This window comes from Salmo trutta, chromosome 22, assembly GCF_901001165.1.
Source record: "Salmo trutta chromosome 22, fSalTru1.1, whole genome shotgun sequence".
In the NCBI taxonomy this organism is placed as follows: Eukaryota; Metazoa; Chordata; class Actinopteri; order Salmoniformes; family Salmonidae; genus Salmo; species Salmo trutta.
The window spans coordinates 5,280,912-5,298,935 of NC_042978.1; the positions used below are offsets into that span (position 1 = coordinate 5,280,912).

At 42.6% G+C, this 18,024-nt stretch overlaps 1 protein-coding gene across 9 annotated transcripts in view; it reads left to right on the top strand.

The window, feature by feature from the left end:
• camsap2a (calmodulin regulated spectrin-associated protein family, member 2a) overlaps positions 1–18,024 on the top strand; it is a 90,367-nt gene that overhangs the window by 56,733 nt on the left and 15,610 nt on the right. For 6 of the 9 annotated variants that reach the window (XM_029706310.1, XM_029706311.1, XM_029706313.1 and 3 more), the window contains 7 exons: positions 8,483–8,515; positions 9,078–9,219; positions 9,815–9,954; positions 15,935–16,025; positions 16,606–16,705; positions 17,779–17,810; positions 17,916–17,985. In XM_029706310.1, coding sequence (XP_029562170.1) covers positions 8,483–8,515; positions 9,078–9,219; positions 9,815–9,954; positions 15,935–16,025; positions 16,606–16,705; positions 17,779–17,810; positions 17,916–17,985 — 608 coding nt within the window. The remainder of the gene's footprint in view (positions 1–8,482; positions 8,516–9,077; positions 9,220–9,814; positions 9,955–15,934; positions 16,026–16,605; positions 16,706–17,778; positions 17,811–17,915; positions 17,986–18,024) is intronic. The other 3 variants (XM_029706312.1, XM_029706318.1, XM_029706319.1) reach the window with 1 other exon arrangement.

The following is an 18,024-nucleotide window of genomic DNA, read 5'->3' on the forward strand; positions in this document are numbered from 1 at the left end:
AATACTTTACTCAAATACAAATAATACTTTTCTGCATCTAGTCTTCAATAGTTTTCAATGGTAGACTGCGACAGAGCAGGTAAATGTTGAACTAGAACGCAAAAATGCGCTGAGAAGTAACTGGCCCCGTTGTTTCTGCTGCTGCTTTGAAAGTGGATTGAAAAGTACTGGGGCAAATGCTTTCTCGCCACACGTTTTCCGCCGGCTCTGGCAGCAATGCACTGCCGGCTCCCGGTGGCAGTAGGGCGGGGAGGGGTTCATTAGTTAAAAAAATAGCACCAATCAAAAGGACACTTTTTCCATAGGAGGGCAAAAGGACATACTCCAGCACCCCTAGGGCTCTATCTCTGCACGTGACTGCATATATGAATTTAGTAATTAATCGTGTAATGCCAATTTAAACTATTGAATTCAAATTCAATTTCTTAATACAAATTGAAAATGATTAAATTCAAGTTCAATCCAATGTGTATAAACCCTGGATGACTGACAAGGGCGCTGTATTGAAAGCACCGCTGAGCCATTTTGGTACTCCTCCATTGTAAAGAAATATTTTGGAAGCTATAAAAATGCATTTATTAATGTCTACATTTTGTTTTTGCCAAGTATGTTCTATTACAGACACCTTGATGCATACTTTAAATTATAGTATGTGATCTGAAAATAATATAAAAACATATTCCATGAAAGTAATATTTTAGACAGTACTAATGTTACTATCCCCACCACAATGTAATTTTCTAATTTTGTCCTTTTTATTGAAATACTGTAGAATTCCATGAATTTCTAAGGAGGACTGCACCTTCTATTTAAAAGGCTACTGAGTGGCACAGATGTTTAAGGCAGTGCATCTCAGTGCTAGAGGTGTCACTACAGACCCTGGTTCGATCCCGGGCTGTATCACAACCGGCCATGATCGGGAGTTCCATAGGGCAGCGCTCAATTGGCCCAGCGTTGTCTGGGTTTGGGGAGGGTTTGGCCGGGGTAAGCCGTCATTGTAAAATAAGAATTTGTTCATAGCTGACTTGCCTAGTTAAATAAAAATACAATACAATTCTGGGGAGTATCAATAAGGCAGCTGGTGGCTTCAAAGCCTCTCTTGGCCATTACATAGCATTAGCAATCCAGGGTTTATACACATCATTGGTTCAACCTCTGCTGTCACTTATACACTGAGTATACCAAACAGTAGGAATGCCTTCCTAATATTGAGTTGCATCCCCCCCCCCCCCCTTGTACTCAGAACAGCCTCAATTCGTCGGAGCATGGACTCTACAATGTGTCGAAAGCGTTCCACAGGGATGCTGGTCCATGTTGACTCCAATGCTTCCCCCAGTTGTGTCAAGTTGGCTAGATTTCCTTTGGGTGGTGGATCATTCTTGATACACAGGGGAGGAGCTCCAGGTGGTATCCGATTTCAAGGCACTTAAATATTTTGTCTTACCCATTGACCCTCTGAATGGCACACATACACAATCCATGTCTCAATTGTCTCAAGGCATAAAAGGCCTTCTTTAACCTGTCTCCTCCCCTTCACCTACACTGACTGAAGTGGATTTAACAAGTGACATCAATAAGGCATCATAGCTTTAACCTGGATTCACCTGGTCAGTCTATGTTATGAAAAGAGCAGGTGTTCTTAATGTTTTGAATCCTCAGTGTATATCTCTCCATATTTATGCCTCAATGTTTATACTGTATGTTACATAGCAGCATTCAACATGAACAGCATAATATTTCTGTGCAATTCCCTTTCTCAGCCTGATCCCAGATCTGTTTGTGCGGTCCTGCTAACTCCTATGTTTGAGTTTATTTTTTATTTTTACAGGGAAAGTACACATTAATCAACGTTTCGCTAAAAGTGCCGGTTTTAGCCAGCCGGCTAATTTTCAACCGCAGTCCCTGGGCGGGTTATTAAAAACAATTACAATAACAATACATATGCAGAGCAACATAGGACAAGCAACACGTAGCATGCAGACAGAGCAATAGCACAAAAGGCAACAAAACAAAATACATAAAAGAAACAAAGTGTTTCCATACCTCACAAGCTACAGACAACATGGAAAGCGACAATACACAGCTAGGAATTATGTTCACAAGTCTGATTGGCCTTTAATGTTTTTTGTGAAGGTGCGATAGGTGGTGCAGTTCTGTGTGTCTGATGGCAGTGTGTTCCAGACATGGGAAGCTCTCACAGAGAAAGCAGATTGACTAAAGGTGCTTTTCCTTAAGGGAACTATACTGTCACCTCTCATGGCAGACCCTGTGGTTCTGCTGCCTTTTTCACCTGCTTTTTAAAAAAGAGGTTGGAATTACGTATGATGCCAAGGTACTTGAAATCGGATACCGCCTGGAGCTCCTCCCCTGACACATAGACATCTGGCTCAGTAGCATCAGTTGCCCTCTCTGTTTTTTTCACATTGAGATGCAAACATGAGTCACTGAGCCACTTTGTACCCTGCACCATTACAGTAGTGAGTTCTTGTGCAGCTTGTTGTTTGCTCTTTGCATGCACATATATCACTGTATCATCTGCATACATTTGAACTTCAGACCAAGTACAGGCAGATGTTAATTGTCACGCCATTGGCAAAAACAGCTACTGTACTTTCTCTCTCCTACTTTCTTCACACCCCACACAGCATTTTTTTTCTTCAGTCAAGTCCTTTCATTGCTAATTACAAGACAACTGTCATTTAGTCTGGGGTCACACAGGTCAGAAACTAAACTGGCTACCTATCTAGGAGTTGTTGCATCTCGCTACATGCAGACACTAATGCCTTATGACAGGCTGTTGTTTGCGTGTCTGTTGTACCAGCTGAATCATGCTCTGTCATCACAAGCAGGCTGGTTCAGTATTATGGTCTGCCGAGCAGCAGGGTTGACGTGGGAACATGGCCTCTGACACAGCAGAACTGACGATAAGAGAGAGAGAGAGATGATGTCACTCTCTCTGCTCTGTTTCCCTCCTCTCTCCTCTTCTGTCTTCTACTCCTTTTCTCCTCTCCCATTCTCTTCTCTCCCCCTCCTCTCATCTCCCCCATCCCCTCCTCGCTCTTCTTTGCTTGCCCATCTAAACATGCCATATTTTTACTGTGGCTGGTCCTTAAGAAAGCCTGAAGAAGGCATAGTGTGCCGAAATGTTGGCTTACCCATTAAATTGTTGCGAACATATAGTATAATCTTTCTTTTCATACTGTGTCTGGGCCTCCCATCCAGAGGGGGGCACAGTTTGTGTGGTAATTATGACACAACACCTTTAGTGAACCTGGAGAGAAGTTACATCTATATAGGAGCCTTGAGAAAATCTTGGATAGTTCCCAGGAGGCAATGCCACTGCGGCAAGGCAGATGTCCCATCTCAGAACGGACGTGTATGTGCCTGCGGAGACCTTGCATGAAGTGCTGCCTGATAGGCTATCATGCTTGGACAGACAGCTGGCTGTTTGTGTGTGTTTGGCAGGGACAATATACAACAAAACATACGTTTCAGAGTATGAGAAGTAATGTGTTTTACCAGATCAACAGTGGCAAGAAAAAGTATATGAACACTTTGGAATTTCCTGGATTTCTGCATAAATTGGTCATCAAATTTGATTGGATCTTCATCTAAGTCACAAAAATAGACAAACATACTGTGCTTAAACTAATAACACACAAATTATTGTATTTTTCTTGTCTATATTGAATACATCATTTAAGCATTTATAGTGTAGGTTGGAAAATTTATGTGAACCCCTAGGCTAATGACTTCTCCAAAAGCTAATTGTTGTCAGGAGTCATCTAACCTGGAGTCCAATCAATGAAACGAGATTGGAGATGTTGGTTAGAGCTGCCTTGCTATATAAAAAACACTCACAAAATGTTTGTTTGCTATTCACAAGAAGCATTGCCTGATGTGAACCATGCCTTGAACAAAGGAGATCTCAGAAGACCTAAGATTAAGAATTGTTGACTTGCATAAAGCTGGAAAAGGCTACAAAAGTATCTCTAAAAGCCTTGATGTTCATCAGTCCATGGTAAGACAAATTGTCTATAAATGGAGAAAGTTCAGCACTGTTGCTACTCTCCCTAAGAGTGGCCGTCCTGCAAATATGACTGCAAGAGCACAGCGCAGAATGCTCAATGAGGTTAAGAAGAATCCTAGAGTGTCAGCTAAAGACTTACAGAAGTCTCTGGAACATGCTAATATCTCTGTTGACGAGTCTACAATACATAAAACACTAAACAAGAATGGTGTTCATGGGAGGACACCACGGAAGAAGCCACTGCTGTCCAAAAAAACAAACATTGCTGCATGTCTGAAGTATTCAAAAAGAGCACCTAGATTGTTCCACAGCGCTACTGGCAAAATATTCTGTGTACAGATGAAACTACAATTAAGTTGTTTGGAAGGAACACACATCACTATGTGTGGAGAAAAAAAGGCATAGCACACCAACATCAAAACCTCATCCCAACTGTAAAGTATGGTGGAGGGAGCATAATGGTTTGGGGCTGCTATACTGCCTCTGGGCCTGGACAGCTTGCTATCATCGATGGAAAAATGAATTCCCACGTTTATCAAGACATTTTGCAGGAGAATGTAAGGCTATCTGTCCGCCAATTGAAGCTCAACAGAAGTTGGGTGATGCAACAGGACAATGACCCAAAACACAGAAGTAAATCAATAACAGAATGGCTTCAACAGAAGAAAATATGCCTTCTGGAGTGGCCCAGTCAGAGTCCTGACCTCAACCCGATTGAGATGCTGTGGCATGACCTCAAGAGAGCCGTTCACACCAGACATCCCAAGAATATTGCTGAACTGAAACAGTTTTGTAAAGAGGAATGGTCCAAAATTCTTCCTGACCGTTGTGCAGGTCTGATCCGCAACTACAGAAAACGTTTGGTTGAGGTTATTGCTGCCAAAGGAGGGTCAAACCAGTGCACAGGGGCATTGACATGCTGAAACAGGAAAGGGCCTTCCCCAAACTGTTGCCACAAAGTTGGAAGCACAGAATTGTCTAGAATGTCATTGTATGCTGTTAAGATTTCCCTTCACTGGAACCATGAAAAACAGCCCCAGACCGTTATTCCTTCTCCACCAAACTTTACATTTGGCACTATGCACCGGGACAGGTAGCATTCTCCTGGCATCTGCCAAACCCAGATTAGTCCGTCGGACTGTCAGATGGTGAAGTGTGATTCAATGCATTTTCACTGTTCCAGAGTCCAATTGCGGCGAGCTTTACACCACTCCAGCCGGCGCTTGGCAATGCACATGTGTGCGGCAGCTCGGCCATGGAAGCCCATTTCATGAAGCTCCCGATGAACAGTTCTTGTGCTGACGTTGCTTCCAGAGGCAGTTTGTAACTCAGTAGTGAGTGTTGCAACCGAGGACAGACGATTTTTACAGGCTACGTGCTTTAGCACTCGGCGGCCCCGTTCTGTGAGCTTGTGTGGTCTACCACTTCGCGGCTGAGCCGTTGTTGCTCCTAGACGTTTCCACTTCACAATAACAGCACTTACAATTGACAGGGGCAGCTCTAGCAGGGCAGAGAGTTGAACTGACTTGTTGGAAAGGTGGCATCCTATGATGGTGCCACGTTGAAAGTCACTGAGCTCTTCAGTAAGGCCATTCTACTTGGAGACTGCATGGCTGTGTGCTCAATTTTATACACCTGTCAGCAACGCATGTGGCTAAAATAGCCGAATCCACTAATTTGAAGGGGTGTCCACATACTTTCGTATATATCATGTATGTGACATGATGTTAGGATATTCTATTGAACATGACTGCAGCACTGTAGATGACTCACTTTAACCCCTCTATCTTCATGAAAAGCACCTCTGAGTCTGGTTATAGGCCTGTCTGGTTCCCCGACCCTTCACTTATTACAAGTAAAGTTTCCTAACATCAACAGTTAGTTTCTCAACAGTCGTTACTGTTACTATGACATTGTACAGTAACAGTCAAAAGTTTGGACACACCTACTTATTCAAGGGTTTTTCTTTATTTTTTACTATTTTCTACATTGTAGAATAATAGTGAAGACATCAAACTATGAAATAACACATATCCAATCATGTAGTAACCAAACAAGTGTTAAACAAATCAAAATATGTGTTATTTCATAGTTTTGATGTCATCACTATTATTCTACAATGTAGAAAATAGTAAAAATAAAGAAAAACCCTTGAATGAGTAGGTGTGGCCAAACTTTTGACTGGTACTGTAAGTATAAGCATAGATGACTACTAATAGAGTAAGCAGAGGTTATTAAGCAGCTACTGTATATGAGAAATCACAGGCTTGCCATGGCATACAAGGGCACAGTTGGCTGTGCTGGGCTTGTAATGTCTGCTAAAACAAATCATTTTTTATTTAAGCAGGGAGTCATGCTGAGACCACTGTCTCTTTCGCAGATGAGCCCTTCATGAACACATAAAAAAAAAAAAAATTACACAATACATACTGTATCTATATACACATCAATTACACATACATACTGTATCTATATACACATCAATTACACAATACATGAACAGCAAATACAAAACACGAAAAGCAAAACACAATCATATGAAGCAAACAAATTCTTCAGTTAAAAGGCCCGCATTCAGTAAAAAGGTACGCATTCTCTCTCTCCAGCTCCCTCTCCCTCTCCGCCTCCCCCCCGGCACTCTGACCTGGATGCTAGCTCCAGACACTCCCTAAATCTGTCACGCTCTTTGAGTCGCTGATTTCGTTGAGGGACGTGTACCCTCCACGGACAGATGTGCTGCAGTCATCGGAACAAAGAAGAGCTGAGTGGGACGACCCAGGGTTTATTTTAAGCTGCAGCACAGTACGCTGCGAAACACAATAAACATTTGTGGTCAATGTGGAGTCAAAGGCAATGGCAGGGCAGAGAATAAAAAAAAACAAAAAAAACTAAGAGAAGTAATCCCTTTAAGTTGCAGATCTGTGCGGGATGAATTGAACATGTCTGGTTGGAGAGGATGTGATTTGTCATAGAGGGAGAACACTGTCAGGACAGTGAGTTGATTGATGTGGTGGATGGTTGGGATTGGGGCTAAGCCTAAGCGCTCTTTAGGGGGTTTACGTGGTGGTCTTGGCTGCCCTGTCTTTTAGCTGTGGTTTAGCCCTGACATAGCCCGGCCATAGCCCTACCCTATAGCCTTCCCTGCCATAGTCCCACAACCTGGGACATTGCTGGGACATGCCTACTGGCACTCCATAACCACCACCAACCCCCCTTCCCACACACACTCCCCAGTCTCCCCCTGCCAAATGTTCAGCTTGTGTTTATTCTGCAGTGTCATGTAAGGGTAGCAGTATGTTATGGGCCATTTGTGTCTGGAGAGGTGAAGTATTGCCTGCTAGCCGTTATTATGATTTCAACAGTTGTGGGTTTGATCAATTTGAACTGTATCTCTTTGAATAAAGGTGTACTAAGTTATCGCTAGTCCTCATGCTCTGCCACTATGTGTCGCTGCAATCCTACTCTCCCTGTCTTGACTCACTCAGACACCAGAAGTTGTTCTTGCTAAACCTTAAGGATCTCTGTATACTTTGTTCAAAAAACAGAAAATGTAGCTAAATTGTTTGAAACCTAAATACTGATTAGTGTTTCACAAGTAACACGGCCAAACCAAAGACTTTTCAAGACCTTGGCTTGGATGTAGTGTAGTTGAATAGATTCTCCAGCCGACACTATGAAAGATCAGCGTGATCAATAGATTGCCTGTGAATGAGATTATACCTTCTAGCCTTTGAGGTCAGTCTATGAATGACTCACATTAGTATTCAAAGAACAGTGCTATTCAATCAGCCGGGACTGCAAAAATCGGACCTTTTCATCAACCTGGAACTGCAACATTGGAAATGTACTGTAGGTTAGTTGTTTTGCTACCATTGACGGTTGGTGTTTAAGAAAGCATTTGCCACCCAATAGGAGTGATGCTTACAAACGCGTCTTTGATGTAGCCTTGAAAGTGTGTGAGAAACATGTCATGTCAGACTTGACACAAACTCAGTCAGCACTTATTGCCAATGTACTGTAATAATTGTCTCAAACCTTTAGAAACAGACACAAAAAGGGCCAATGTCACTGAAGGCAGCACAAAGCAATTTCAACACCATTTCAGGCAAACAGACTGCAAGCACGCAAACACAGTACAAATACACAAACATTGTTTGTTTTTTTTCAACTAGGAGAACGGTCACAATTTAGGCTTCACGACAAAGATGTCTGTTTGACATGAGAGAATCCTCTATTTGACATCTTAGCCAGCATGGCAAAAAATGCCCAATGTCCAATGCTGACTGGATTATTCATCTTTTCTTGTCTGTTTGTTTCTCTCTCTCTCTCTCTATGCCCCTCCTCTGTCAATGTATCGCTCTATCTCCACTCTCTCCTATGTGTCTCTGTATTTCCTTCTCTTGCGCTCTCTCTCTCTCTCTCTCTCTCTCTCTCTCTGTCTTGCTCCTGAAGTCTCCGACCAAATGGTACATGAAACTAGTGCCTGTAAGTCAGATGACCAGCGCTACACTTGTATATTCCTCTTCCATCTGTCCGTTTCCATAGTGAAATGTCTCTCACCGCCATCTCCATAGTGTCTCCATGGTGACTGTCACCATAGTAAATGTCATAATTCCACAAGTGAACATCAACATGTGATTGCAGCTATTGGTGTTGCTTTTTTGTGCGGTTAACTCAGTTTCCCTCAGTTTCCCTGAATTTGATTTCATTAAAGATAATTTGTGTTACTTGGAGGTTACTGAACATCTGATTGATGCATGGTGATGTTCTCTATTATGAAGTCGATATTACATTGTCATGTTTTGATGGCCAGTTAAGTATTCCCATGGTTTGTGTGTCGTTAGTCCCTGCATGATACAATATCATCATTCTTCATCTCCAATGAGAGATGCACTCCATCGATATGGAAATCTGCATTCCCACATGTCCGCCTCTGTCAGTGTATTTCTTTGTCTGTCCGTGTGTGTATGAATCTCCCTTGCACCATCTATCTCCATGCCCAGACCCATTGTCTGTCTATCTGTCTGTCTTCCCTGTGGTGCTCCAGGCTCGCTACAGGAAGGAGCAGGCGGTGGCCCAGCAGGTGCCCTGGATCCCCCCTGTGGACAACCTGTTGAAGGACACCACTGACGGCTGCGCCGTGGCCACTCTGCTTCACTTCTACTGCCCACAGCTAGTCAGACTGGAAGGTACACTAACTAGACAGTACTGAACTGTATTCTGACCGTGGGGATGGGGGGGATGTGTGTGGTGTGTGTGTCTGTGGTTCCTTATCAACACATTACCTTATTGAGAGGCCTATAGCTGTCTGAGTTATTCAATCACTTAGTCTGAAGGTGTTAAGGGCTCTCCCCTGGCTAGCCTTTCATGTCCCAGGAGGTGTGAGTGAGCCATCCATTAGTGATGAATATCAAGTCTCAACTCACCCTTAATCTCATCAACCATCAACCCACTAATGAAGTGGATGGGATCTGATATGGACACACACACAAGGCTCAGTACCCCAAATTCAGAGTGATGATTGATTTAAAGGCACTCCATAAGATTCTGTTTTCGCATCCAAACGGCTTGAGTACCTTCTGGAAAACATCTAGTATCCTCATCCCTGATTGGTCAATCCCATACAAAGAAGGGACAAATACCTTACAAATACCTCCAGCAGCCCTACTCCTAACGGATATTCACTTTCTGATTCACTTCCAAGAGATTTGTGCATCACTTGTCTCTCAGACCCCCTTTAACAAACGTAGCCAATTATGTGTCCTTGTGGCCTGTCCCTGTCAGATATCTGCCTTAAGGAGAGCATGTCACTGGTGGACAGCCTGTACAACCTGCAGCTGGTGCAGGATTTCTGTCAGCAGCACCTCAACCGCTGCTGCCACTTCAGTCTGGAGGACATGGTCTACGCCTCCTCTTCAGTCAAAGTAAGTGCACAAGGCAAAGTTATGGCTTTTAAGTGTGTTTTGAAAGAATCTCTGAGGTACAAATGTATATCCTTTTCACACTATTGTGTCTATAACGTACAGTGTTGGCTGGGGATATTTTGTTTTCACATGGTCCTTTTCCCGCACCGTTCCAGCAACTAGGCTGTATGTGTAACCACGCCAGCGCAGTACAGAGCAGCATGGCTTGGCTCAGCTCAGTAGTGTGAAAAAGGTATTACTGCACACAGAGTTCAGCCAACTCGGTTTGAATTGTTGATTTTTAAAGGGCAGCAAAAGTTTCAGGAGATTTTGCAAAGAAAATAATACATTTGGAAGGAAGATAGTCCAAAGAGCTAAGGACAATGGGTAAAACTAGGCATAAGGCTTGGCAGCTACAGTGTCTGCAGCATTGCCAGAGTTGGGGATTCGTGTATATTCATATTATGTAATACAGCTGGAGAAAGCCTGGTGGAAAATGGGATCTGTCTGAAATAGATCCTGTGAACTCTCTGTCCTCACAAACCACAGATCTGGTTTGTTTGTGCTAGATGTGTCTCTGTTTTGTCTGTCCCTCTCTCTTTTGTCTGTATTGCCTTCCCTATTTCTCTTTTTTCTCTCTCCTCTCTCCTTCTTTCCTCTCATTATATACCTTTCTCTCATCTCTCTCTTCTACGCTCCTCGCTCTCTCGTTCTCTCTCTCTCGCTCTTCACGCTCTCCATTTTTCACTGGAAACTATTATATCGGTATGTATTGTATCTATGTGCAGGAAGGATGGACACATAACACTTGGCTTGTGTCTTTGTGTTGGCTCCCAGGCTGTGAATAGTGGGTGTTGGTCACGTGTGTTGTTGCCAATGTTTTAGGCGAGTCGTAGAAACTGGTGGGAAACAAACAGCTCTGCATTCCCCATTTTCTCTATTCTTGTACAGTATGGTCTCACAAGTACTGTACTGAAAACTGATGAACGGTTAAAAATGGTACGTGTTGCTTTTTTGTGGCAGAGAAGTGTCATAATGGAGAAAAGGTGAGTTGGGGCTGAGTTTGTGTGTGTGTTTGTGTGCCTTGAGTGCTGCAAACAACAGTGTACCACTGGCTCTGTCTGGGTGTTGAGTATTGGAGTCTACCCAGTTGTCAGTTGTGCTGGTCCTTTCAGTGGAGAAGTGTTGCTAGTAGCTTTTAAAGCACACAGTTCACAAGGGGGGTGAATAGTAGTGAGTTGGAATCAGCTGTGTCTGACATGGTCCTTTAAGCAACCCCAGACACACTGGCAGATACTGAATAAGTCACTTCACAGAAGGCTTAGAAAGGAGATGGTTCAGGCTATGGGTCAGGTAAAACAGAGCCCTGGGGCTGAAGAGGCAGAAAATCCTACTGCATCTATCATGACACTGACATTGAGTTTATGCTAGCCACAATAGAAATATAATTATTAGAACTACATTCCCATTCAAGTCAATGTTCTGTGATAGGTGGACCGGCCGCCATATTGAGTGGACCCATGAGTGTTCCAGTGAAATTGCCGTAGTCTGAGAGGCTTGTCCCTTCTCATAATTATATTTCACAACAACCTGTATACTAGCCACTGACAAAAGCCATATATATTATAGATAGTCTCTGTGCACTTCATTTGAACCTCTTCTTGGGAGTTTGAGCTTCTAGTTGCTATTTCTGTGCAGCTTGACCACAAAATCATCCACACTCAGCCCAAACCTCTTGAGAGAGAGAGAGAGAGAGAAAGAAATCTTATCATTTATGGACATGGGGGACCTGAGACTATGAATATGGCCTCAGACGCACAGGTCTCTGGTCTAATCAGCCCCTTGGCTAATTTAAAGTGATTCATGACATCATAGCCCATGGTAGTCTGTGTGTGGGCACCCACTGAGAGGGGTGGGGTTGCCAGTGTGGTCCCTACTAAACAGATTATCTATCCCAATGCTTTAGCGTCAGATTGGTTTGCAGTCAGCACCAATGAGCTCTCATCTCAGACATGGAGTGACACGCGGCAATCTCCAAACCTGGCAACCCGCCAGAGAACAGTAAGTGACAGCAAAATCTGTCTGGCAACTGGGCGAGGTAATATCAGGCTGCGGTGGTTGCGGTGGTGTGAGTTGGAGATCAGTAGAAAATCAGGGGCAGAACAGAATGGATGTTTGACTGGCGGTGGTGTTAGGAGAGATAACGCTCACGATCTAATGTGAGAGGAAGCAGGTAGACAGACATATGGAGGGAGAGGACAAGCTTTTGCTATCTGGGCTAGGGGAGACCATTTCTCTTTCTCTTTTATCTATCGTTTCTCTATCAGACTGGGACTGGGAGGACCCCACTCATGCTGCAGCTGAATAGACCTAGAGGAGGTAGGCTACTGTAGCTCACTGCAATAGAAATTGTAGCCTGGTATCAGATCTGTTTGTGCTGTCTTGCAATCTGGTGTTGGTGAGACAGGAGTTGGCAAAACAACATTACCAGATTTGCAACCAGGCTATAAAAATGGTTGTTGTGATTGTTTGCTATATTGTATGTTATATTGTTGGAGTTATAGGATTAAAGATTGCTGTGGTGGAGATTCTGTTGAGATGTGTTGTGCTGTGTTGTTTTGAATAATTGAACTTGGTTTAAATTTTATTGGTCATAGTTATTATGATAATTTACTGTAGTTCAGTTGCTACAGAGTTTGACATTGGATAATTGTGTTTATCAGTGTTCTGGCTGGATGGTTGTTTGTCAGTGTTTTGGCTACTGTATAATCTGTCATGACAGATAAAAACATTAAAATGTTATGTCTGTTATGACATAACACCCTGGAATATGAGCAAAGATGATTCCTGTGCTCTGGTTGTGCGTCACTGTTCATTTGGATTGCAGAGATTATTGGCTTTGTAACAATAGGATTGGCTGTGGTCTGATATGGACACATGCTAACTCGGGGAGCTATGCTCTGCATGACCAAAAACTGCTCACGGTACCAATTATTTTAAATGCAGTGTAGTCACTTTGGGGAGTCACCTCTAGTTAGCTGCTTCTGCTGTCTTGACATACTGTTAAACGGCTGAGGGTAAATATTGCTGAAGAGGTGAATCTCTCACACACACACACTAACACACTCATGCACACACACACACGCGCAGACTCACACGCATACATTTGAAGTCGGAAGTTTACATACACCTTAGCCAAATACATTTAAACTCAGTTTTTCACAATTCCTGACATTTAATCCTAGTAAAAATTCCCTGTTTTAGGTCAGTTAGGATCACCACTTTATTTTGGGAATGTGAAATGTCAGAATAATAGTAGAGAGAATGATTTATTTCAGCTTGTATTTCTTTCATCACATTCCCAGTGGGTCAGAAGTTTACATACTCTCTATTATTTGGAAGCATTGCCTTTAAAATTGTTTAACTTGGGTCAAATGTTTCAGGTAGCCTTCCACAAGCTTCCCACAATAAGTTGGGGGAATTTTGGCCCATTCCTCCTGACAAAGCTGGTGTGTAGAGTCAGGTTTGTAGGCCTCCTTGCTCGCACACGCTTTTTCAGTTCTGCCCACAAATTTTCTATAGGATTGAGGTCTTTGTGAGGGCTTTGTGATGGCCACTCCAATACCTTGACTTTGTTGTCCTTAAGCTATTTTGCCACAACTTTGGAAGTATGCTTGGGGTCATTGTCCATTTGGAAGACCCATTTGCGACCAAGCTTTAACTTCCTGACTGATGTTTTGAGATGTTGCTTAAATATATCCACATAATTGTCCTACCTCATGATGCCATCTATTTTGTGAAGTGCACCAGTCCCTCCTGCAGCAAAGCACCCCCACAACATGATGCTGCCACCCCCGTGCTTCACGGTTGGGATGGAGTTATTCGGCTTGCAAGCCTCCCCCTTTTTCCTCCAAACATAACGATGGTCATTATGGCCAAACAGTTCTATTTTTGTTTCATCAGATCAGAGGACATTTCTCCAAAAAGTACTTTATTTGTCCCCATGTGCAGTTGCAAACCATAGTCTGGCTTTTCTTATGGCGGTTTTGGAGCAGTGGCTTCTTCCTTGCTGAGCGGCCTTTCAGGTTATGTCGATATAGGACTCGTTTTACTGTGGATATAGATACTTTTGTGCCTGTTTCCTCCAGCATCTTCACAAGGTCCATTGCTGTTGTTGTGGGATTGATTTGCACTTTTCGCACCGAAGGACGTTCATCTCTAGGAGACAGAGCGCGTCTTCTTCCTGAGCGGTATGACGGCTGCGTGGTCCCATGGTGTTTTGTGTACTATTGTTTGTACAGATGAACGTGGTACCTTCAGGTGTTTGGAAATTGTTCCCAAGGATGAACCAGACTTGTGGAGGTCTCCAATTGTTTTTCTGAGGTCTTGGCTGATTTCTTTTGATTTTACCATGATGTCAAGCAAAGAGGCACTGAGTTTGAAGGTAGGCCTTGAAATACACCTCAAATTGACTCAAATGATGTCAATTAGCCTATCAGAAAGCCATGACATAATTTTCTGGAATTTTCCAAGCTGTTTAAAGGCACAGTCAACTTAGTGTATGTAAACTTCTGACCCACTGGAATTGTGATCCAGTGAATTATAAGTGAAATAATTTGTCTGTAAACTATTGTTGGAAAAATGACTTGTGTCATGCACAAAGTAGATGTCTTAACCGACTTGCCAAAACTATAGTTTTTTAACAAGAAATTTGTGGAGTGGTTGAAAAAATAGTTTTAATGACACCAACCTGAGTGTATGTAAACTTCCGACTTCAACTGTAGATGCGCACTCACACTGCTTTTGCACTGAGTAAGGGAATGTTCCTTTTGTCTGAAATTGTGTTGCTGACCTGATGAACACCGCAGATACTCAAGGTCATATCGGAACACGTGTGTGTGCCAGCCTCCTTCGGGAACCCTGGGTGATGTTCATCAGGGCAAACCGTAGCAAAACATTTTGCAACTGAAAATGTAAATGAGCATTTCTTACTGGACAAGTCAAGGTAGTCCCTTCCTATTGCAGTGTGTTTTCTCGGCTAATGAACGTGACTTTGGGCTGAGTGTCAGTGGATGAGGATGGTAACAAAGGAATAACAATAACACACCATGATTGGTCATGAGAATGTGGCCATCGTTTGTTTTCCCATCTAAATGTGTACTAGGCATATATCATATGCCATTTCTGGGACTCGTTGATTGTGTTTTATCATAATTCGTAAGTGTCATCAAACAATATTTTTGACAGCAGCTCTTTGAATATATTTTCCTTTCTGTTCTTTTTGACCTGGTTTCTGACCAGGGCGTGAGTTGGAATGGTGTATCAATCCGATAAGGATAGCAAGGGAAAGGAAAAAAGGCTTTCCCCTCTTTGTGTACAGGTGATCTGGCCTAACAGGTCCTTGTGGGTCAACCGTATTCATTGGTTCTGTGCCCATCTCGAGAGGAGCAGAAACTAGGCTAATGGTTTTCTTTTCACGCACAGGCACATTCAAGTACCAACAGTACCACATACCATTATGTAAATGATATAGTAACTAAAGGGATCTGGCTGTGTACTGTAAAATATTGTGACACCTTGGGAAATGTGAAACAGCTCCTCTGTTTTGAGGGTTATTAAATTGATGGGGGAAACACTGTATAAACAAGGTAAGCGAAGTGACTAAATTAGCTCACTCTTTACTCTAGCCAGTTGGGTTCTCTTTGGTCTATGAAGGTTTTCATCAAGAATATGTCAATGTATTTAACTGACTGATCTCAACTAAGTATTTATGATGTGCATGACAGATATGATGTGGATGACAGTTTGTCTTTTTGAAATGAACAGAGACATCTTGTGGAAGCTCAGGTATACTGCATTTGACAGTTTTGAACTGTTATGTTTTTCTACAAGAGTTCATGTTGCAGTAGTCTTTTGCCTGGTGTGCAATGTTTATGTTGCAGTACTGTTTCTATTAACCTCAGCTTTACCACCACATCCTGTCTGTTTTTGTCTTTTCCAGAATAACTACCTTGTGTTCATGGCCGAGCTGTTCTGGTGGTTTGAAGTGGTGAAGCCCTCCTTTGTACAACCAAGAGTTCTGGGCACTGAAGGAAAGCAGTTTTTTTGTACTTCAGAACTGTTTTGTATTTTTGCAAACGTCAGACATCCAGATTTAAATCATTCCTGTTCTATTTAATGGTTTTAAAAGCCCAGTACAGTCAAAATATATTGTTTCCCTCTGTTTTATATCATATTCTACAACAGCTGATGAAACTATTACTGTAAAAGTGTGAAACAATTTTACCAGTGTTATTTCCTGATAGTTGATGGTTGAAAATACAATCTACACTGGACCTTCTAATCAGCAGGTTTGCATGGGCGAGAGTTTTGGCTTTATATGGTGACATCACCATGCAGTAAATTAGTTAATAGACCAATAACAAAGAGATTTCCAAACCTCCCTGCCAATAACAGCTAGTTTTCAGTTTTCCCTTCCCCACTCAGACCACTCCCAGACAGTCCTAGCAAAATATTTTTTGTCGTTGTTGCTGAAAACCAGATTTTGCCCATTTTATTGGAAATCTACTACAGTAAGGTACTTAATTGTTACCCAGAAATTATTTGATATTGATATAAAAACACCTGTATTGGGCATTTAATGAAAGTAATGTGTTTGTGTTTGGTTTTTAGAGCCAGCCCTCACATCGTTGAGGAATATGCCCTCTGTTCCCATCTCCAATGTCACCAAAACGAGCTTCATGGAGAGACCACCCAGCCCAGAACGACCCAGGTACTATTTGTTATTAATTTATGGTCCTGTTTGGCTAAGTTGGTACGTCATGTTCGATTCACACTGAGGGCACCCATACGAAAATGTATGCACACATATATATTTTAGGGGAGCAAAAGTATTTGGACAAATTCACTTATATGTGTATTAATGTAGTAAAAATGTACTATTTGGTTCCAGTTTCATACATGCAATGACTACATCAAGCTTGTGACTCTACAAATTTGTTGGATGCATTTGCTGTTGGTTTTGATTGTGTTTCAGATGATTTTGTGCCCAATGGAAAATACTTTTTATTGTAAATAAGAATAGAATTATGTTTCTAAACAGGATTGGCTGTGTCGTCACCTCTCTCTACCTCCTCGCCCTCGCACTTTATCAGCTAGCTTAAAAATTGACTTTTCTGCTTCTTCCCTCACTCGAATCGGACTGGGTCTGGATCCGACTAGGTCTATATGGAACAAGACTAGTTGGAACGGGTCTCTATAAAACATTTTTTTTACTATTATTTTTATAAATGTAATAAATTTTCTCCCCAATTGGTAGTTACAGTCTTGTCCAATCGCTGCAACTCCCATACGGAGTCGGGAGAGGCGAAAGTCGAGAGCCATGCGTCCTCCGCACTGCTTCTTGACACACTGCTCGCTTAACGTGGAAGTCAGCCGCACCAATGTGTCGGAGGAAACATTGTACAACTGACGAAAGAAGTCAGCGTGCATGCGCCCGGCCCGCCACAGGAGTCACTAGAGTGCGATGGGACAAGGACATCCCGGCCGGCAAAACCCGCCCCTAACCCGGACGACGCTGGGCCAATTGTGCGCCGCATCATGGCTATCTGCAGGGGATACTGATCAGAGGTTAAGCAAACCCATCTGGAATGTATTAAGTAGTCTGGGGTGGGCGCATACTGTATATAAAGCGCTCAAGCTATGGTGTCAAGCTTAAAAAAGACCCCATTCCACAATCTCTCAACAGAGGTGATAATGTCTTGGTCATCTGGAAACCAGTATGTTTTCACTTTTGTAGGTGTTCATGATTAACAATATTATTTTATATTTCTTTCACCCCTCTAGCCTGCCTCTCCAACCACAACCTAGGAACTCAGGTAACTAGATCACTAGAAGTTTTGGCTTCTACCAATTGATCATTAAACAGATTAAAATATAATAAAAATGGATGGATCTAATATGAGATGCTTATTCTCATCCAGGTGAAATAAAGAGATCAACCTCAATGTCCTTTGTGGATGGCTGTGTAGGAACTTGGCCCAAGGAGAAAAGGTTAGTATCATGGAGCAAGTCAATTAATGACTTTTAACA